Source organism: Heterocephalus glaber, unplaced genomic scaffold (genome assembly GCF_053883595.1).
Source record: "Heterocephalus glaber isolate CG9 unplaced genomic scaffold, H.glaber_assembly_v1.0 deba00001600, whole genome shotgun sequence".
Taxonomy (NCBI): Eukaryota; Metazoa; Chordata; class Mammalia; order Rodentia; family Bathyergidae; genus Heterocephalus; species Heterocephalus glaber.
The window spans coordinates 18674977-18698275 of record NW_028258372.1 but is presented as its reverse complement, the minus strand read 5'-3'; the positions used below and the strand labels follow the sequence as shown (position 1 = coordinate 18698275).

Sequence of the window (23299 nt, the reverse complement as noted above, 5' to 3'; positions counted from 1 at the left end):
AAATGCTTCTGTCTGAATAATAGTATAATCACAACTGTGTAAAAACATAACCATAGAGGAAAATGACTAAGAGGAAATACAAAACTATTCTGTTTTATTTTGAATTTGTTTCTTTTTCTATTTTGGCCCCTTGTAAAATTCTTGTAATTTTCTTTAATGAACATATGTTGCTTTAATGAAATACATTTTTTAAAATTCTAGTTATTAAGTTTTCTATTTAATATTTGGGGTGTGTTCCCTAAGGCAGTAAATTCTGTACCAGCTGTGTGGTAGGCATCCTGTATATGGCTCCAGGTAAAGAGCTATGGCTTTCACTTCTAAAATAGCATTTTATCTATATAGGTTAAAGTCACCAGATACCATACAACAGATCACCTTCATGTTGGGATGTGAAATTTTAAGCTGTGTTACTAAACAGTTTTCAACATTTTGTAACAATCTATCATGCCAAAAACATAATTACTCATCTTCTTCCTAACACATGAAGTTTAGAACTAGCAGTCAAGAAACAGTTAGTCCCAATAAAATATGGTTCATCTGACAAAAAAACAACAAATGTCCAGTTATTTATGTTCTTGTTTCCATTTCACGCTATCCTCCAAGCGGAATGGAGACATTACAAATCTCTGGGCTTCCTGCTTACAGGCCTCACATCCCAACATCATCTGTGCACACACTGGGTATCTTACCCTTTTGGATTAAGCAAAGCCATTTCTATCATAACTCATAAATGACTGTAAATAATTCTTAGGTTGGAACAGGTTGGGTTTTCTTTGGGGGGGGATGTTAGTTCTCATTCCTTTATAAGTTAAAATAAAGTCAGAGAATGTGAGTGAGGATCATCTCATTGATAAAACTGTGATCTGGAGAGGGTGACTGACTTGTTGTGATTAAAATTTATATTGGCTACAGCTTAGCCTAGAACTTGTTTCCAGACCCTTTATTCAATCTTCTCCCATATACTGTACAATCTTTCACTACTACACCAAAGTCACTTCTAGAGCATATTTCCACACCACAAAAATTTCATGTGAAATTTCTTGATGTATAAGTGACTCCACAAATGTAAAAATTATTACCTCAAAAAAATATGAATGCTATTTTCATAAAAACTAGACTATTTGCTTCCTTTATTAATTTTCTTTTGTGGTACTGGGGATTGAACCCAATACACATGCTCAGGAAGTGCTCTACCACTGAGCTACATCCCCAGCCTGAATATTTTGCTTTCTTCAGTAATAAGTACCAGTAAAGTTTAATAAAAACTACAAAGTTTAAGGGATGCTTGGGAAAACATACATAATAAGACTTCATACAAATCTGCTTAGCTGAATGCAATAAGGCAACTCAATACAATGAAGTTTAAAAAAAAAACAAAAAACTTTTAAACAGCATAGTAGTGCACGCCTGTAGTCCCAGCACTTGGGAGGCTAAGGCATGAGGATCACTGCGAGTTTCAGGCAGCCTGGGCTACATAGTATGTTCAAGACCAGCCTGAATTACATAGTAAGTCCTTTTCTCAAAAAAACAAAAATAAAATAAACTTTCAATCAAGCTAGTATCATTGTTAGTTTCTTTCTTCTACAGGACTTTCACTTAGAATTTATTAAAATCAAATCAGCAAAGCTCAGCTAGGTACTATTACTCCATTTCTGGCAAATACTAACAGCTTCCACAAACAGGGTTGTAAATTAAAACAAGAATGATTAAAAACCCTAATCAGTTGGATCACATAATTGAATATGGTTGAGATCTTAACTCCAGAAGGACAGCAACATTTTGAAGTAATTATTTGATTTGATCTAGAGTATTGCTAACCTTTACAAACATTACTAAATGAACTTTAGGTTCTACTTTCAAAATACCAACTAACCTAGTGTTCAATATATTGACCACTCAATTCCAATTTGTAAAATTCATTAAGTGCTACTTTGCAGAAAAAGCAAATATAATAAGTAAAATCAAGAATATATGCTTCACTGGAAGACATCATTAAATATTAAGATCTACAGTAATATCCTTCATAAAACTCTTTACAGAAAGGAAGGAAGGAGGGAAAGGAAAAAAAGAACACAATGTTTATTTTTAAAATTGGAGAATTATTATACCAAGAAAAAAGTAACCTGAAAAACAGACTTTTTATCAGAGTAGCATTTCAAACTGACTAGAAATTGGAAGTGTCTAATTCAAACCCTGTCTAGCCTGGGCAACTGAAGTCCAGCAAAGTTTTTGCCCCATTAAAATGTGGGCTTATTTATTATAAAACAGCAACTACTGAATCCCACAAGAATATATAAAGTTCAGTAATAATCTACCATTTGAAATAATTTCAAGAGGAAATCACATGATAGAAAGTCTTTGGCAAACACCTACCAAGGTTCCTGCCATATGTTAGCACTGGTCTGATCCCAAGTCTTTTTATTCAAGGAAGCTGCTTTCTAGTACATATGTTAAAGACAGCTGGTTCTCTTACATCTAGTTATGCTAATCAAATGGCTTAGCCATATAGTTTCAAAATACAAAACATATCTTAATGTTTACTTAATCTATATTTTCTTAGATTCTTTAATAATGGATATTACTATAAATAATTTGGAACTAAAGATTTGTCCACCTGGATGGGTTTTTTAACACATTGATAGATGCTTCTTGCTCTGGATAACTCCCGAAAGGCTGTCAAGCAGTTGTACATGGCAGTGTCGATAACACAGGGTTGCAAGAGTTCCAGAAGCAATTCAGATGGTGGAAGAGGCCGCCATCCAAGCCCAGAAAGTCACTCTTCAACAATGCAAGTGATTTACCAATCAATCAAGAAACCAAATGACTTCTACAATAGTAATTCTTTCTTCTGTCCAGAAATAGAGTGCAGTAAGAAATAAAAAAGAAAAAAGATCACTTGTTTGGAGAAACTAGAGGTACAGACAAGTAGGATGATACTATTAAAGTAACCTTCCCAAAACTAGCAGATTGTTCTAATTTTTGCTCCAATAAGCCTGACAATATCCAAAACAGATTTCTTTTGTTTTCAACCACAGAAGTTATACTGTATATGGGAAACAGGCATTTAATTCATCTTAGAAAGTGATTTTGGAGTTGACCTATGTATTTACAGTTAAGAAAAAGAATTCTAAGAAGTTTGGCTATTTCTGACATAGATTACACAGTACGATCATATTCCTTACCCTGACAACTTGCCGAGTACTTGTAATGAAGGCTTTTCTTATACTTAATTCAGTTGCATCAAGGTTGAATTTTCTAGGATTTGCTTCAACTATGCGTGGATCAAGGAGTCAAGGTAAAGCAATTTCATCATTAAAGGCTTAACTAACCTTGTTAAACCACAGACTCACTCACATGCAACCAATAAAATCTGGCCCCAACTTTCTGAAAACACAATCAGTTTGATATTAAACATTCTCAAACTTTCTTAGTCACAGTTACATGAATATCTCTTTGCCCTAACACCAAAATGACCTTCCAGGTTGAGAAGCATTCCCTGCTGACTGAGCTCACTTCAATTCCATGGTGGGCTGGTAACAGTTGAGCAGGGGTCTTGTTTGCCAATACTTTTTATCTATCCTTCTTTAATTTCTAACCACTTTTCCCAGGACAGCTTCTGTAAGCCTTTTTCAATGCCATACCAAACCACTTTCTCGTATACCAAAATGCTAACCCATTTTTTTTTTTGAAGTACTAAAGATTGAACCCAGTTATGATTTAGTTATTGACCTACCAGTAAATATTTGGTATATTCCTGTATCTGTTTTTGATCCTGTCCTCTTACATATTTTATTTGAGAAAACAAAATTACTTTTAATAATTTAAAAGGTACCCAGGGTCATTATCATAGAAACAACATACTCTTAACTATCAACTGCTAACGAGTGAGTGATCCTTACAAAAGCTGGTTTCCTGGCTGTTTTATCTCACTTAGGGGAAAAAACAAAAAACAGAAAAACAACTCAGAAGTGCAACTGGCATGTCTTCCACCTACAGCTTTGGTTACACGGAATTTTCGGTTGAAAAAAAGGGCCATATAAATTCAGCTTCAACAGTTCCCTGGTTCATCACTTAGAATAGTGAATTTATTTAACACTAACCAGTAATTAGCATAACAGATCTGATTTTACTAAATGCACTTTCATGGTACAATAGAACTCTCCAATGGACAGTGGCATTTCCACATCACTTCTTAAACAGGAGGAGTTGACAAAAAGATTTTCTTTTGATTTCTAGTAATGCATAACATTGCTTTGTATATATGTAATAATGACTGCTAATACTTTTCCTTTTCCTTTTTTGGTGGTGCTGGGTATGGAACCCAGGGCCTCCCACATGTTAGGCATGTGCTCTACCACTGAGCTACACCCCTAGTTCAACTGTTAACACTTTTATAGTTTACCATGGGCCAAGTGTCATGTTAAGCTCTTTGTATCTGTAAGCCCCTCACAATCCTGTGAGGGAAGTACTCCTATTAGTCTTTCTACTGAAGAGGAAACTGAAGCACACAGAAGTCTAGCAATGTGCCCCAAAACACAGTAACTGGTTATGATAATGTTATACAAAACTCCAGCTGGACAGGGTACAAGGAGCTTCTAGGCAGCTCAACGTAGGGAAGTTCCTAGACGGTGATGCTCCTAAAGAGGGAAGGGAAGCTCCATGCCCCTTCTCCCACACCTCACCCTGTGCTATCTCTTCCATCTATTTCTTTATCTGTATACTCTGTAACATCCTTTAAACAATCCTCCAAACTTGCAATCCTCCTTTTGGTATAAATGAGTAAATACAAGTAAAGTATCTCAGTTCTGTGAGCTACTCTAACACATCAATCAAAACTAAATGGAGGGCCGTGGATTTAGCTCAGTGGTGCCGCCGCCTGCCTCACAAGCGCAAGGCCCTGAGTTCTAGCCCTGGTACCAAAAAAAAAAAAAAAAAAAAAATGGAAGGAGGGTCACAAGCACAGGTCGGAACCTGGGAGTTGCCACTGTCATCTGAACTGGGGACAATCTTGTTAGACTTGAGCCCTTAACCTGTGGGATCTAATGCTATTCCAGGTAGTTTCAGAAATTAAATTGAATTTCATTGCACCCAGCTGGTATCTGCTGCAGAATTGCTTGGCGTTTTGCCACCTATGTGGTATCAAAAAATTTTATTGAGTGTGAGAATAAAGAAAAAAACTATTTTTATCTTTGAATGGGTGGAGCCAGTGCTTAAACACCAGCAGTGTTCAAAGCGGCAACCACTATGCTGCCTCTCTATTGCAAAATTTTTCATGTATCATAGAATTAGAGTATTCTACCTCAGCTTACCAGGGAATTCTTTTTAAATATATCTTGGTACAAAGAAAAGCAATATCAATTAATTATGAAAGGAAATGTGTCACCTATGTACTTGAAACATCTGGATAAAAACTGTCCAGCTGTCTACCCCATGCAGCACAGACATCACAGAAAAGGATATTGATGGTTTCATCAAGGTCCTCTAGATCCCACTCTATGCTGCGGAGGTTGTTTCTCAGCTCGTTGGTGGTCCAGTCTATTTCTTCCCTTGTGGCTGTGGAAGGGTCTTGAAGGAGCTCCGTCCATCTCTGAAACAGCCCCTGGGCAGTGTTGACTGCTTTCTGTACCTCTCTGTAACCAAGGTGGCAAGGGAAAGGAGAAATCACACTCAACAAACTCCATCAACAAGTTACTGAATAACTTAACTGCCATTAGGATCACACACCAACCTCAGCAGCCACAATGCCCTTAGATGTTTGGTGTGGTAATAATTTATATGCAGATGAAAAAGCTCCAGGATGGCTTTTCTTTTCTTGGGATAGGAACGGCAGGGGGAGGCTTATTTTTAAAGAGCTTATATTTTTGATGTTAAATATTCTAATCTAAGAAATGTCAAAACCAAAAATCTTATTAGACTAGCTTCAAATATATCTACTTTCCTAGATTAAGCAACTCTGTATACCAGATTAGAGGTTTTCTTCTTTAGAATGTGAGAGTAGTCCAGGAAGTGCTATGATGGTAGCTTTTTTCTTTCTTTCTTTTTTGGCAGTACAAAGGATTAAACTTAGGGCCTTTGCACTGAGCACATCTCCAATCACTCTCCCTTTTAAATTTTTTTTTTACATTGAGATAGGGTCTAGATAAATTGCTAAAAATGCCCAGGTTGGGCTCAAACTTGCAAACCTCCTGACTCAGCCTCTCAGAATGTTAGGATTAAAGGCATGTGCCACCACACCCAGTTGATCTAGCATATTTTTAGATCAGATACAGTCACAAGGTTTTAAGAACTTCCTCCTCCAACATCATTTAAATGTTATATTCTAAAAACTACTGCATAGTTGCCAAAGAGAAGCACTTTAGAATCATAGGGTCTCTTATGCACAAAGATAACAACCCCACTCTTCCCAAACTAAGAGAACTGTTCTGATCTTATAATTTTTTAACCAATGCTTTTGAAACAAACAACAAAAAAATATGTTCAAGCTGATCTGGATGTTGGTTGTCTGCGGCTTTAAGACAGAATTTACATGCATCCTATTCCCTCTGATATTTCAAGGACCAGGAGAGAAATGCGAAAGCACAAATTAAAAAGAAGAAAACCATCTTACAATATTTATGAGGTGTAATAAAAAAAATACAGGGAATGTTTAAATAAAAAGTTAAATTTTTTTACAGTAAAAGGCACACTGCCATTACTCCCTCCTCAAAGTACTTCCCCATGCTTTGAACTCACTTATCCCATCATTCTTGCCACTTTCTGAAGCAGTTCTGGATGTCCTCTTGGTTTTTGTATTGTTTTGTTTTGGTCTGGTTTTTTGCCTTCCTTGGTGTCCTGGACTGATTCAAAATGTTTATAGCAATTTCTGTCAAATAAAAACATTACAATGTGTCCCCATCCACCTTATTTACCTTATGAGGCACCATATGATTCCTGGTCTTTCCCAAAATTAGAATATCCATGAAGGATAAAAGTTTTGAATTGATTCAGGACATCAAAAGAGCTATGATACCATTTCAGAACTGTTTCAGAAAAGTGGCAAGAATGATAGGATAAGCGGGTATATAGCAAGAAAAGTATTTCGAGGGGGATTAAACGGCAATGTGTTCTTTATTATAATAATTTTTAAAAACTTTTAAATGTTGACCATATTTTTTATCACATTACATAGGGCAGACTGATGTGAGCCAAAAAGCTGAACTTTAAAAGAGAGAACGCAGCTAGTGGGGCCAGACAGAATAAATCAGTGAGCTATGTGGTCAACAAGGAATATCAAGGGATGGTCACATCTAGTTTATGCATTAAACTAGCAGCTGTCTCATCATTCCTCTTACATTAGCATTTAGATTTTCAGTGCTAATGAGAAACTGTATTTAAAATAAAAGGAGGAAGGAGTAAATAAGTGAAATGTAAATCCACTATCTTTATTCTTTATTGATATAACTGGCCAATTTGGTGGGAAAAGTTACATAATCCACAATGTGAGATACCTGGTTTATTTGTAAGTGCTTAATATCATCTATAACAATGGAAGACAGAGTTTAAGAAGACTTTGTAAAGATATCTAATTTTAAAGAATATGGTATTTCTCAATTCTGTTAAGTAAATGTAAATTCCTTTTAAAGAACTAGAATTGTCAAGTCAAACCAAGAAATGTGGTTAGGGTATGTTATATTTTCTAGCACCAGTCTACAACAGTAATACTGGAATTAAATTCTATGCAGCAGTCTGTAATCTTGTTTCGTCTCAGGACTCCTCTGTATTCTTCAAAATTATTGGACTTTACCTACTGCTATTTACCATGGCAGAAATTCAACACATTTAAAACATTTATTTTTTTTAATTTTTTTTTATTTTTTTGGTACTGGGGATCGAACTATGGTCCTTGAGCTTGCAGCACAGGCGGTGGAACCACTGAGCTAAATCACCAGCCCTTAAAACATTTATTAATTAAAAATGAATTTACATGTTTATATAAAAACGAAATTTTTTTAAAAACAAAATTTAGTGAGAAGAATGTCACTGTTTTACATTTTTGGAAATTTCTTTAATATCCGGTAGCTGAATTCTTATACCTCCTTTATTCAGTCTTTTGATATACACTTCCATTGATGCACACGATGAGAACTCAGCCTCATACAGATATATCAGTGGAACAGAAAGGACTACTTTAATAGTCTTTTAACATAACTATGGATACTTTTTTGATAGTTTCCAATCAGAACAACTTCAAGTATTGGGAATCTTAAGTATTGAACCACAGTAGTTGATATAAACTTCCCAAAATTTTCTTTCTTTCTTTTTTTTAAAGGCCCTAATTTTATCATTGGTAAAAGCACCTTTAGTTGTCTCCCAAAGTGGCAGGTTCACCTCATTCATTTTTGAGAAAATATCTCAAGAATGTTAGATAATGGTGAGATTTGAGAAGGTATGCAATTTGAGTAACCACTTTGGCAGTCATTCTGTCAAGTAAAAATGAGATTCTATTGGGTTGGGTGAGAGCTATTTCAGTTCACAATTTAACCATAGAACTGCCTTTCCTAGAGACAACCATCTTTTTTCACAATACAGCAAAAATGTTTTATGCACATCCCCATTTTATAAACAATATTAAAATGTGTACAAAGGGAGAAAATGTTTGCAAATTATACATCTGACTTATGACATATTCAGAATATATCTTTTTTAAAAAACTCTCAAAACCAGTAAGAAAACAAATCCAATTTAAAAATGGGCTAAGTATTTGAATGGTCACTTCACCAAAGACACACATGTGAGAAATAAGCATCTGAAGATGCCCCACATCACTGGTCACTAGGGAAATGCAAATTAAATCCTCAATGAAATACTAGTACATATTTAGAATGGCTTAAAACAAAGCAAAACTCAGGGGGAAAAAACCTAACAACGCTAAGTGCCAGAAAAGTGGTGGGTAACTGGAATTCTGGGAGTAATGCGAAATAGTATAGTCACTTTAGAAAAAGTTTGGTTTTTTCTCAACATTAAACATACAGCTACCGTATGACCCAAGAAGAAACCCAGATGACATGAAAACATGTTCACATAACAACCTGCAAAGTGTTATAGTAGCTGTGTTAGTTACTTTTCTTATTGCTGAGACAAAATACCTGACACCCAAAGTTAAAGGGGGAAAGGTTTATTTAGTTCACAGTTTGTAGAGGTTTCAGTCTATAACAGGCTGGCTCCAAGGCAGGATGGCTTGGCATAGGGGCTTCACAGAGGAGAACAAATTCATGGCAGCCACAAGGTAGCAAAAGCAATAACAGCATCTTTCTGCCCCTTTTATCTTATCCAGACTAACAGGATTAGGACAGTGCCCCTGTGCCACTGATTAGTTAATCAGTGGACTGATTTAGTAATCACACACCTTTAATCCCAGCATCACACACTCTAGATTCACCCACCTCTGAAAAAGCCCTACGACCACATGAGGTTTTGGGGGACATCTAGACACAAACGGTAACAGAAGCTTTATCCACAGTAGCCCAAACTTGAAAACCACCTAAATGTTCTTCAACAAATAAATGGACAAACTGTGGTACAGCTGCACAATGGAATACTACTCAGGAATAAAAAGGAACACATCAATACATGCAACAACATGGTCAAACCTCAAGTCCAGTGTGATAAACTCAGAAGGGCCCAGGATTCCAATGATATAAACGTTCTGGAAAAGACAAAACTACAAGGACAGAAAACAGATCACTGGTTGCCTGGTGCTTGCATGAGGAATCGATCAAAAGGGAACCTGTAGGGGTGATGAGTCTGTTCTATATAGTATATGTGGTGACAGTAATCACACAACTCTATGAATGTATCAAATTTTGCAGAAGCTTAAAAAGGGTGAATTTCACTGCAGATAAATTATGTCTTAAAAAATAAGAAGAGTACTTGAGAGATTTTATACAGTCGATACTTTTTACTGTTTCATGAAAGATAGTCTTAAGAGAACATGGTTTTTTTTGTTTTTCACTTTGAGTACAGCATGGTGAAGAATATAACAACTATGAGTATAGTAAGGCAGGGTGCCTTGATACTTAAGGTACTGGGAATTTTACCCACCACCACTTTCGCACCATCAGTACAAATGTCAATACAGTGAAAAAGCCAAGTAACAATTATTATTATTTAGGAGTTTTAAGTGATGTATCATTCTGTGAAAGGATCCTGGGAATCGCCTGTGATCCCAGACCACAGTTTCAGAACTTCAACATCGTAAGATACGGATATTTGGATTGGGATAAGGGAGTGTGCGTGGATGGATTCTCGGGGCACTGGGTGTGAAATTAAATAGTTCTTCAGCATTCAAGAACTAAAGCATATGCCCAGCTAGCACTGAAAGAAATGGCAGGAATTAGAAAAATGCTCCAAAGCAACCCCAGGATAACGGTCAACACTCTACAGGCATGACCAGTGACATGGCTTATTCCACTCTAAAGCTCTTATTTTAATTATAAAGAGGATTCCCTTTTAGTTTTCATTTCATAAAACAAGCATAAGAAAGGCAAAATAGTCATTATTTCGCATTTCTAAGGCAGATGTTTTAAGGGACCAAAAGGTGAGCACTGACAGCAATAGCTCAAATCTTAAAAGAAAAGTCAAGTATCCAAGATATCCTATGTTAATAGCACCCAAAACCATAATACATAAAGTATCTCCCAACCCAAAGCAACTTTCTTCCAATATCATTTCAGCTGAGCACTAGCCTGAAAAAGGCATGAATGGGTAGCAGAAAATGAGACAAACAAGTCCTATTTTTAAGCCAAATATTAATGGTAACTAATTTCCTAAAGATGAGGTTTCTGCATAGTATCAAGAGCCATAAGGCATTCCTACTAAAGTTCAAGACCAACCAGAATCATTTGTATACCTGGAACTGAATATTGAGGATCACCTGGCATTTAAGGTTCCATTCATATAATGGAACAGGAGATAATCACGTGATGTGTTTGAGAGCTATGAGAGTTGAACAAGAGAAAGACTTTTTCCTTTTTTTATTCCTTTTTTTTTTTTAAATCTGTGGTACTGAAGATTGAACTGATAGGGTCTCACAATGTTGCCCAGGCTGGGCTTAAACTCATGGTCCTCCTTTCTCAGCCTCCCAGAATGCTGGGATTACAGACATGCATCCATAGCCAACTTTCTCAGGAAAGGTAAGGGAGGTATTTCAGGATCAATTAGCTAGGCACTTCCCACAAACATAGATCTTGTGCTGCAGTCTGACCTGCACAGCCAGCTCATATGAATACTTTACCCTGAGCAAGCAGCTACAGCTGCTGACTCCTTAGGCAACAGTAATCCGTTTTGTCAGTGGTGTCCAGAAAGGCTGAAATCACAAGATACTGCCTCTTTATCTTGTAGGCCCAGTTTCACTATTTTCAGGGTTTCCTCCCACCTATATAATGAGAATGATTAAAGTCTGATATTCAGATCTATTTATGACAGCAAAGACATTCTTAGAATTCTTGAAATTAAGCCTACCACACTTTTTGGTAAATAATAATCTGATCACCAACACCTTTGGAAACCATATATGGCACCATTTCAATGAAAACTAGCTAACTGCCTTCCTAGGATTTACAGTTGTAGCTTTGACCCAAAGACTTGCTCAAGTCCTTGTAAGAGAGGACTATCACCACAAGTCAAGCAGATTTTCTGTTGCATATACTTCCAAAGTCAGTCTTACACAGCATTTCAAAGGCAACCGGAGCCATATGTGGTATTGCTAATACTTGGGATGACTTTTCCCCATTACTGTCCACTAAACAGCCCATCAAAATCATGGGACTCTCATGTTCACATGGATTGAACACACTAGAATCCAGGCCCTTTGCTACAATCTACCACAATGCCCATGAAACCACCAGTAGTAAACAGCTTCATTCCCAGTAAGTGACTCAAAAGAAAACAGTATACATCTTTGAAGAATGTGTCTTTCAGGAAAAAAAATAAAGCCATCCAAACTTTCAAACCCAGATTCTTCCATTCATTATAAATAAAAAGTTGATGCCAGCAGGACAAACTTCATTTGTTTTTGAAGCTAGCCCAGCATTCACCCCTGTCACTGATAGTAACTTTCTAATCCATACAACTTTCCAATCTATTCCAAGCACCATGGCCAATGGCTCACCACTCCACCCAACCTCTAGAGTGATAAGCAATATTTCTGAATGTCCATAAAACATTTTTTACTTGAACCTAACCAAGTTTGCCAAGTAAAAAGGGAAGAAAGGAGTATCTTACTCATTAGGGAGTGCTACAGTTTGGATACGGTTTGAGCGTGTCCCCCTGAGTTCACATGTTGGAGGCTTGGTCCTCGGTGTGGCAGAGCTGAGGTGGTAGAACTTTGAGAGGGGCACTGAGTAGGAGGTGGTTAGGTCAGGTCATCAGGACCACTGTCCTCAGAAGAGATTAAGGTAATTCTTGTGGGACCCCAGTTAATCCTACAAGAATGAGTTATAAAAGAGTGAGCCTGACCCTTTCCCACTCCCTGACTTCCTGTTTTGCCACATGATCTCCCTCTTACAAATGTTCCTCCCATGATGCCATCTACTATGTTGCGATACAGTCAAGCAGGATCTCACCGGAGGCCAAAACAATGGGGCTGCCCAACAGTAGATTTCCAGCTTCCAGAACTGTGAGCTACCTCTTCTCTCTTTAAAGTACAAAGCCTCGGGTATTGTTATAGCAACAGAAAACTAATATTGGAGATTTGTTTCCCAGCATCTGTCACTCAGTTGTGCCAACAAACTTCATGATAACTGTAGCTGAAACGTCTATCATCCTTTTGATTTCTCCTTTCTATTTTGCCCATGCTGACAGATTCTGAATTGGCCTCTGTTCCAGTTACTGTGGTTGTATAACAATTACTTCCAAACTTGATATAAAACAACTATTTATTATGTTCACAGATTCTGTGGGTCAGGAATCAGACACAACAGTCTTCATGACCTGTCCCTGTTCAACAATGTCTCTTTGGTAAAAAACTAAATGGACTGGGGGACTGTAGAGTAGAGGCTCCTTCGTAGTACGCTCCATCTCTATGTGGTCTTGCCCTTAGCACTCTAGCAGAATGACTGCAAGTGCAGGTGGACTTCTTAGATCTTAGCTCACAGTACCCTGGCTTGTGTCCCAAGACAGAAAGATGCAGGAGGAAGTATACTGGTTTTTATGACTTAACCTTCAGGAAGGAATCAAGTAGTGTCACATCTGTCTCATTTTGTTGGTCAAGACAGTTATAAAAATCCCCCCAGGTTCAAGAGAAGGAAACATAGACTCCAGCTCAATAAAAGAATACCAGCTTCACTATTTAAGAAAAGCAAATAGGAGATGGATATATATACATATATCCCCATCTAAAAAGTACCATCTGTCACAACATCTGTATCTGGACAGCATCCACCCTACAAGTCCATTTCATCAATACATGAGAGGAGCTCTTTTTATTGCTTGACTTTAACACTCCCATCTTTTGTATTTAAGAGAAAAACACACACATCCTTCACTTGACTTTACTGCTATTTCAAAATTCAACTATACTATTGTATTTTTTGTAATTACTGTTGTAATTTTAAAAATAGTCTTTAGTTAGCTACCCAGAATTATACAATTTCTGACTCCAGACTACTGCTCCTTCCACACCTCCCCTAAGATAGTACTAAAGCCACCAATGACACTGCATATCAGTCACGAGTGAATTTTACATGTCTTCATTTTCAGTGTACTTGACACCTACAGCCCATTGTATCTATTTTCTTGAAACTCACTACTTTGTTTCTGTAACACTGTGCTAGTCTAGTTTTCTAACAAGTTTCTCTTTCCCCTCCCTCCAGTGATCCCAATATTTCTCCGTGTTCTTTTACAGCTTCTAGGGGCTCTTCAACATTCATAGGTTCAAAACTCCTCTTTCAAGCTGCTGACTCCCCAAATGTATTTCCAATCCTATCTACTCACCCAGGATTAATTCCTATATTTGTAGTTGCCTATAGGAACATTCTATTTGACTAAAGCCAAGCTAATTATAACTTCCTTACAAGAAAAGCAAGTACTATATTCTAATAAGCAAACAAAATAAACAAAAAAGAAAAATCTGCTTCCCTATCTAACTTCTTCATTTTAGTCAACAGTTGCCACCATTTCCTAAGTTTCAAGGCTTGTCTAGACAAGAGTCATCTTTGACTCCGCCTTCTCCTTCTCACCTTGCACAACCTCCACTTAAGTCCAATCACTGGAGCTTTAGATCTGGAAGGAACTTTCAAGATAATCTAGTTTGTACTCACTGAACAAATAAAAGACCTGAGGCTCAGACATTTTGGCTGCTTGCCTCAAGTTCTTCTGACTCTTAGTATGAGATGCTTTTCACCTCCAAGACCTATTTAATCCCATTTTTGCAAAGCCTCCAGACAAATTTGTCTGCTTTGTAAAATCAGAAGATCTGGGTTTGAGCCCCTGAAAGATTACTATAAATGACTGAATAATAATTGCTGGTTAAAAAATTGCCTTCTGATTAAAAATTTACCATAGGAACCAGATTAAATTTAAACTCCTCAGGCAGTTATTCCAACCCCTCCACACCTCCTCCCACTTCAAACTGCCTGACTTTAAATATTCAACCTGATTTTCACTAAACAAATTATATTTTAGTTGCCAAGTCTTTCCGTCCTCTCCTTTCTCATTCCTGGTTCTGGCCTTATGCTCAGCTGCCTCCTTAGCCTGGAAGAATCCTTACACCTCTGCAAATGAAAAGACAGACACTTCTTTAAGGCCCTGCTTGCATTACTGAAGTATCCTTGACCAACACTCCTACTACAGACCTTCCTTTTTTCAACATTATCCCAAAATCTCATACACAAATATCTTTCACAAACACTCTTTCACATTTTTGCACAGTGTTCTCCAAACCAGACTACAATTTCAGGTGCTAAATATTAGTCACAAACTTTAATAAATGCTTGCAGGTTGCTTTTAAAATTAAGCACCCAGTTCTAATTTTTTAAATGCACTAAATGAGATTTAATTTGATTTTACTGGGCCAATATTGTTCTTGTAAACAAGGGTTAATTTCTTTATCATGAACTTACCAAAAGCCAGTTTCTCAACAGTGAGTAAAATGCATGATGCTTGTCTTTGTGAAGCTCATAATCCTAGACAATCCTAGATAATATAGACAAGTATTAAGAGAATACAGCATACCACATATCATCTTGCTTATCTGCTTACTGACTTCATTATTTCAACATAGATTTAGATCCAAGAACCTGAAAATGAAACTACCTGCCAGGTAGACCAAACCTCCAAAGCAGCAAATATCAAAATATTACCCATGCCCTTTTAACAACTTAGGAGGCTAACTTGGTACCAATACCAAGTCATATACAACATATGCTGTTTCAGTCAACAACAACGGATGGCATATGCAATAACGGTACCATAAGATTATGGCCTGGTGATGTCGCAGCCATCTTAGTTTTCATCTGTGAAGTCACACAACAAAATTGCCTAATAAGACATTTCTTACAACATAAACCCCATCATTAAGTGACTCATGACTGTATTTTCATATCTGAACATGAAAAATATGTTTTCCAGTGGTTTTAGTAGAAATTGCAATTTCTAAAAGGCTAATTCTAAAAGCTTGCTAATTAGAGAGGGAAAAAGACTCTATGACCAAAAACTCAAAATGGTTCGTTCATTAAACACTAAGACCCTACTAAATACAAAGATGGAAAGGATTCAAATATGGTACTTTCCACCCAACAAGTTAGTACAAGTTTCTTTCTTTTTTTTGGTACTGGGGATCGAACTCAGGTCCTTGTGCCTGCGAGGCAGGAGCGGAACCACTGAGCTAAATCCCTGGCCCAGTAAAAGTTTCTTAAAATGAGAATCCCTAGACTTGCAAGGAATTAAGGGAATTGAGCCCCTTAAACACTCAGAGAGGAATGGGAGGATATATTCTATAGCGCAATTTGGTAATATGCATCAAAAGCTTTGGATGCATGTCCTCTAAATTAGTAATTATGCAACAGAAATATAGGCTATGAAAATCACAAGCAGCAATACAGACCTATGACAAGTAGCTTACCACTGTTTTAACTGTAATAGTGAAAAACTCTATGTAGTGTAAATGTCCATAGCAGTATATAAATTAGTTACATGTCAAAATACAATAATTAGAAGCCCCCAAAAGACAGTTTAAGGATATAAGAAAATACAGACAAAAAGATTATAAAATAATATATAAGATAGATCCCAAGTTCTAAACTTATTAATAATAGAAATATATATACGTAAATCCTGGCCTTTCAACTTAAATGCTTATAAATGTGTAGAGGTTTGTTTTTTTGTTTTTAACGAAGTGTAACTTTCTTCATTATGAAATAGTGATAATAACCGTGCCTACCTCATAAGGATTAAAAAGTAACTGCTGTTCTGGAACTCTGCTCCAAACAAGGCACTGACAATGTCAAAACCTCACAAAAAACTTTAAACCCTGCACGTTTAAATTCCAACAGCTTTCTACCTGCTCTCCTTTAAAATTTTCCTCACAATGATTCTCTTTCAGCCAACAGAACTTAACCCCATTCTACCTGTACTGTGAATACTAACAGTATAAGTGAAATTAGGCTGTTCAAATGTGAATCGTAGGTTCACCTGTTAGCTGTGTGATCCTGGGCAAGTAAATTAACCCTAGCTTTTGATTTCTTTAGCGGTTAATATTCACATCATCTGGCTGTCCTAATTAAGGTTTAAATCCATATAAAGTACTTTTCTTTGCACACAATGCCTGGCCCAGGAGATGCATCCTTTAAATGTTGGCTGTGAGTCTGTCTTCTCCTAACAAATTGCCCACTCATCGGGCTGCTCCCCGCCATGATATCTACAAAATGCCCCCTCATAGCCTTTGCTGGTAGTGGTCTCCCACAGGAAACACCACTCCTTTACCATCACCATCACCACTGCTGCCAATAACCACAGAGTAAGCATTCAACATTTACACTGTATATTCAAGGTGCCAATCTGGAAATACAGGAAAAGCAAACAGCCCCAACCTTCACAACTTACAGTCTAATGAGGAAAGACAGCAGGAGAAAGGGGGCAATACTATGTTACTGTGCCAAGAGCAGCCCTCCCTGGAGGCAGTGGAGATGCGCACTGAATCCTGCACTGAGTGGGTGAGTCAGGCAGCGCGGGTGCATGTGGAATAGAGCACAGTCACTGAACTGAGTCCAGCCCTGCTGGAGCACTTGGGCTGACTGAGTCGGGGCTGAAGGGCTGCATGAGGGTGGTCATGAAGCCTCTGTACTGTATTCTGTAGGCAACAGGCATCCACTACATGGAATAATAAATTTTCTATTTAATTTCGGAGTGGTTTCTTTCTCAGATTAGACTAGAACTGTCTACTACAAGGGCCATTATTTAGGCATCTTTAATTTCCCAATGTTGTGTTATGCATTTTCAATACTTTCTTGAAAAAAGTCTATGGTTCTCCAAATGTGCCACCACATAAACATCCATGTAGCTAACTTTTACCTTTCCACAGCAGAAAATACAAAAAATTTCTAGTTATCTCTGATCTCCAATGAGGAGATAACCTCTATAATCTAAACATTCAGAGGGCTGGGGATTTGGCTCAGTGGTTTCCCCGCCTGCTGCGCAAGCACAAGGACCTGAGTTCGATCCCCGGTACCAAAAAACAAACAAACAAACAAAAATAATATCTAAACATTAAGAATTTCCATTCAAGTTGGGCTGGATGGTACACAAGTGTGATCCCAGCACTTAGGGGAGGCTGAGGCAGGAGGATCACTGGAAGTTTGAGGCCAGACTGGGATACATGGTAAGTTCAAGTCCAGTCTGAACTACATAGCAAAACTGTCCCAAAAAAAATTAATTCAAGAAGAAAATATACACAACTTTAAATTTTAAACATTAATCCCTAAATCAATTCTAATAAATAATACAGTTTCCAGGTAGATAGCCAATATTATTAGTAAATCTACAACTTGCCACTTCTCATCTAAATTACAGTAAGGTGAAAAAAAATTTTAGGGAAATGTTGTCATATGTATTTTCATGGATAACAAAATATTTCATCTGAAGTACCTTTAAAATTTCTGGGGGCCGGGGATTTAGCCCAGTGGTTCCCCCGCGAGAAAAAGGAGGTTTGGGCCGGGGATTTAGCTCAGTGGTTCCGGAGCCTGCCTCAAAAGCGCAAGGTTCCGATTTCGATCCCCAGTACCAAAAACAAAACAAAACAATTTTGGGGAACCCTTAAATACAAAGACAAACACCCATACAATTCATCAGCTTTTACCACTATAGAATAGCAACTAGTGGAAAGTTAAGGAACACTTTATGGTTATTAGTACTCATCCTCTGGGAACTTGGCAGTTCTCTGATTTTTAACGTTTGTTTGACATTAAAAAAAAATACGGCCGGCAAGTTATCCGAAATACATTACAACATCAGAATTGACCTTTCTTGCAATTAGTTTAATGACTACGAAGCTAATACAACAAAGTGCAACTGAAGTTTCTACGCATCTCCAATTTGTCAATCAAAGATGGAGTCAGGACAGCTCCCAATTCTGAAAGGCAGAGTTAGTAGTGGGGGAAACCTGTCAAAAAAAACCTGTACGAAATCAAGGAGTTAAAAAGAAAGCCATTTCCTTTGGAACTGTGGGAAAATCCCAGTTGTTCACAGAACGCGGGGCAAAGTTTACTTTGGCTGGTTTCATTTTGTTTTCCTTCCAACATCAGCACCGAGCAAGAAGGACTGCTTTCCTCCCCTCACGTTAGTCAGTAACTCCCCCCACTGCACAGACTCGAGCTGTCCTCCGGCGCCCAGCTCCCCAGCCTCCCAGATCAACACCCGCCCCTGCCCGCCTCCCTGCAAACGAGCTCAGACGCCTCTGGGCATGTTGTGGTCTCACCAGTCTGCGGGCGAGCTCTCCAAACTCTTGGACAATGGAGCTCACCCCCGTCCACGCCAACTACAAAGCTCAAGAGGGTCATTTCCCTTTTCCTGCCCAGATGCTGTTTTGCCTCCTTCGAGGCAAGGTCCTGTGCTCGAGGCCAGCCCCAGTCCTCCTTCCCCACCTGCAAAGCTGCTGAACCCCTCGACCTCCACGGAAGTTGTACCGCACCTCTCAGGCTGAGAGGGGACCTCGGCCGGGGGGCTCAGTGCGAGGCCCCGGCTTCACACTTCAGGTAGGACAGGGAGAGGGTGTCTCTGGGCGCTTGGTCAAGGCCCTCAGGGCTAAGCCCTCTCCCAACCTCAACTTGCCTCCCCTCCCCCCTACAGGGAGGGGACCGCGGAGATGACTGCAGCCAGCAACGCCACTCCCTCCTCCAGTGGAGCCCTCGACCAACACTCACCCCTTCACCACAAAGAAGGGGTCCTCCATGGACATGGCGTCCGGGCCCCCGGCCGCCTCCGCCGCTCTGTGCACAGGGCGCTCGCGCCCTCCTGGCTTTCCTCTGCTCACTCACTGGCCACCTGCGTCTCGGCCGGGAGGACCCAGAGCGGCGGGCGTGCGCTCAGGCCAGGGTGCCCGGACGGCTGCTGGTCCAGCGTTAGGTCAGCACCTCGGACCGAATCCTGGACTCCGGCGCCGGCCCAGCGGCAGCCTCCTCTCGGCGTGTCCGTCGACCTGACCCCGCCCTCTGGGCCCTCGGCCGCAGCCAATCACAAACGAAATTCTTTGCTCCACTTCCGCAACCATGCGGACGTGCCCTGCTCGGCTCCGCCCCGTGGGCGGGGCCTAGACGAGGCGTCACGCGGGACTGGGCCGGGACTCTGCCTTGCTGCTCAGGCTTGAGCGAGGAGGGCAGGCGGGTTTTGGAAAGCTGGAGCTGTACCAGATTTGTATAATCCCTTTACCTTTCCTTTGCTTCTAATACTTGATTTTGACAATATGTGATATATAAATCCATCTCATCCTCCATTTATCAATAAACCATCCTGTCACATTATCTGATCGTGATAAGGCCACGTAACTCCTTTATCTAGGTCTTGCAATGTACTAAAGGCTGTTATTCATCATCTCAGTACTCTTGTGGGGATGGTATTATCCCACTTTGAAGGTTATAAAATAAATTCGGAGAGGTTTCAAGATCGCCCGTGGTTGCATACCTGGACAGGGCAGAGGCACAAATTCTATGCTCTACCCACCAGATAGGGTATATTTTCTTTTGCAGCACATTTTGCAAATGACTGTTCAGGTAATTTTTTAAAAACAGCCTATGGTGTTTCCCAGGAGAGAATAGTTTTGAGGGGTAAAAAGGAGGCCAGATATAGTAACTTCCTCTCAATCATGATTCAAGAACTTTCCCAGAGTGATTAGACAATTTAAAATATGCTACGACCTTCAGGGTGGGGATTATGAGTTTTAATTGCTGATTATCACTGAAAGCTTACTGTGCAGCAGGATTCTAAGTGTTATCCCTGTTGCTATCACTATGAGGTGATTACTGTTATTTATTCTCTACATTTTATGAATGAGGAATCTGAGACTCTGGGAGGTTAAGTGACTTGCCCAAGGTCCCCAGTCTCTGGATCAGGCAGAGTCCTCAGAGTCAGACAACACTTTTGAACCTGTGCTCTGTCATTCAGTTCCTCACCTTTAAAATGTAAATAATAGTATCTCACTCACGGGTTATAGGTTAAATTTAAAAATACATGTAATCTTGAAGTCCCAAAGGAGGAATGTAGTGAAGGCAGGAAGCTGCTGTGGTCACCTGGTGTGAGGGAAAAGCCAGACTAGGATGAAAGCAATTGAGAATGGAGGGGAAGGAGCTAATCTGATATTTCTAAGGCAAAACAAAACAAATATGTGATGGGATGAATAAAGTGAGGAAGGGAGAGAAGAGAGGTGAAAGTCAAAGACTGCAGGCTTCACTGAGACCCTGGAGGAGTGCTGGAGGAAGATATGGGGATAAGAAGCTATTGGGGAGAAAATTTCTTAATTTGGTTGTGCACATATTGAGACAGGGAGGTGAAATGGGGTCATTACTCATTCAGTAAACACATGGAAATTGAGGCACAGTTGAGCACAGTGATTCAGAGCCACACATAGAGTCTGATTGCCTGAGTTTAAATCTCATTTCTGCTACTTCCTGATTGGTGTGTCTTGGAAAAGCTGCTTGGTCTCAGTGTCCTCAACTGTGACATGGACACGGTAGTAACACCTTCCTCTAGAATGTCACAAGAATGCAACGGGTCTGTGAAAGGGGCTTAGGACAGCGCCTAGCCTATGTTGTGCCCCTACTCTGTTCTAGGCACTGAGGACACAGAGATGAGTAAGGCTTGGCCCTCACCTCCAAGGAACTGTCAGAGCTGTGAGAGAGACAGGCAGCTATACACAATGAAAGGAGGGCACAGGTTACCATAGAAATGCAATCCTGAGCCAGGCGTGGTGGCTCACACCTGTGATCACAGTACTCAGGAGGCTGAGGTAGAAGGATTGCTGTGAGTTCAAGGCCAGCCAGGGCTACATACTGAGTCCAAGGCCTGTCTGAAGTGCATAGCAAGACCCTGTCCCAAAAGAAAAAAAAAGCACAGCCCTGGTACCAGAGATGAGACACTAGTTTATTTGTGTCTATGTCATGGCTGGGGACCGAGAGGGAGGTGTTCTAAATAAACAGTGCCTAGAGGAAGCAAGGAGAAAGGTGATGCAGAACAGTGTGAGGCCTGAGGAGCCATGGCAAAGGTGTGGCTGCAGCAGCAGGAGCTAAGGCTGGAGGTGGGCAGGGTGGGATTGTTGAGAACCTTGTTGGTGATGTTCAGAATTTAGACACTGTCCTGTAGATAGTGGGAATCAAGGGAATTGACCTGTCAGATTAGCATTTGAGACAGATGCTATCGTGGCTAGATGGTCATGGTCCAGAGGAGGATCATGGCAAGAAAGGTGGAGAGGAGAGATGTAGCTGAGAACCACGGTAGAGACCATAGGCTTGGTGACTGGTTGGTTCAGTTTGTGGAGCAGTGAGAGGAGGAGGAGGAAGGCTTACAGGGTTTTGGAGTTGTAAGTGGGCACTTGGTTCCAGTCACCAAGAAAGAGAACTCAGGGGGAAGATTTGATTTAGGGTGGATATTAATTAGCTGCAAGTATGTTGATCTTCCCCACCAAACCATAACTCAAGGATGGACTGGATACTATGTTAATGTTTTACCATCTTATGGCCTAGCACAACCTCCTATTATCTGTTCCATGAATTTATTTATTTATTTTCCAGTATTGGGGATCAAACTCAGGACCTTGCGCTTGTGAGGCAGGTGCGGTACTACTGAGCTAAATCCCCGGCCCTCAGTGAATTTATTAATTGGATCAAAAGTCAGAGGTCAGAGTTTTTTAAATTGAAACAAATGGAGGTTAGAGACTTAGAAATTCCAATAATTAGGGCTTGGAAAAAGCACCAACAGTGGAGATATGGAGGGTTGAGATAAGAAATCTATGTGGGTATGTCGGTGGTATCCCTTTCTTTAGTATGTCACTATCCATTTCTCTCTCTCAAACTGGACCAAGGCCACAGCCTCCACTGTTCCATGGAAAGGGAACCTTTAGCTAAAAAGGAAGTAGAAACAAAGGAAGTTATTTCTTTGTTGTTGGGTCATTTCTCTCCTCCCCTGTTTAACAGGCCCAGGTCCCTGCATAAACAAAAGCTTGGGAAGAATACTTAGCAAAAAGCCATCCTTCCCACAGTTCCGCCCAGTCCCCAGCCCCCTAAAAAAGAATTAAAATCTGCACACACACACCTCACTACTCAGCTACACAGGGGACTGAGGCAGGAGCATCAAAAGTTCAAGGCCAGCCTGAACAATATAGGGAGATCCTATCGCAAAAGAAAAAAATTAAATTAAATTTTTTAAAGACTGGGAATATAGCTTACTGGTAGAGCTCTACCATGCATGAGGGTCCTGGGTTCAATTCTCGGTACTGCAATTAAAATTTCTCACAGAGTAAAATATCAAAACAGTTGCCAAGTGTGGTGGTGGATGGCTGTAGTCCCAGCACTCAGGAGGCTAAGGCAAGAGAATCTCTGTGAGTTCCAAGCCAACCTGGACTACATAGTGAGTTCAAGGCCAGCCTGAACTACACAGTGAGACGTTGTCTCAAAGAAAGAAAGAAGGAAAGAAAGAAAGAGGAGAGAGAGAGAGAGAAAGAGAGATCAAAACAGCAGCTGCTTCAGGTGGAGAGTATCGTCTGGCTCTGTAGCTTGACAGGATGTGGGTTACAGAGGTGTATGCATTTGTCAGAACTCAGCCTACTGTGACAGTTAAA

The 23299-nt window shown here is 39.7% G+C and overlaps 2 protein-coding genes across 2 annotated transcripts in view; one reads left to right on the top strand and one right to left on the bottom strand.

The window, feature by feature from the left end:
• The window catches only part of Stx6 (syntaxin 6), a 41856-nt gene extending 22290 nt beyond the window's left edge, over nucleotides 1-19566 (bottom strand). Inside the window, exons 1-3 of the mRNA XM_004853338.4 lie at nucleotides 19395-19566; nucleotides 5461-5630; nucleotides 3183-3277 (exon numbers count right to left, since the gene is read on the bottom strand). Of these exons, the coding sequence (XP_004853395.2) occupies nucleotides 3183-3277; nucleotides 5461-5630; nucleotides 19395-19429 (300 nt within the window). The 5' untranslated portion in view covers nucleotides 19430-19566. The remainder of the gene's footprint in view (nucleotides 1-3182; nucleotides 3278-5460; nucleotides 5631-19394) is intronic.
• On the top strand, nucleotides 18748-21739 carry LOC147823123 (uncharacterized). The gene is made up of 2 exons (XM_087194401.1): nucleotides 18748-19226; nucleotides 19321-21739. The coding sequence occupies exon 2, from the start codon at nucleotides 19337-19339 to the stop codon at nucleotides 19835-19837; it is 501 nt and encodes a 166-aa protein (XP_087050527.1). The 5' UTR covers nucleotides 18748-19226; nucleotides 19321-19336; the 3' UTR covers nucleotides 19838-21739.
• The last annotated feature ends 1560 nt before the right edge of the window (nucleotides 21740-23299 follow it).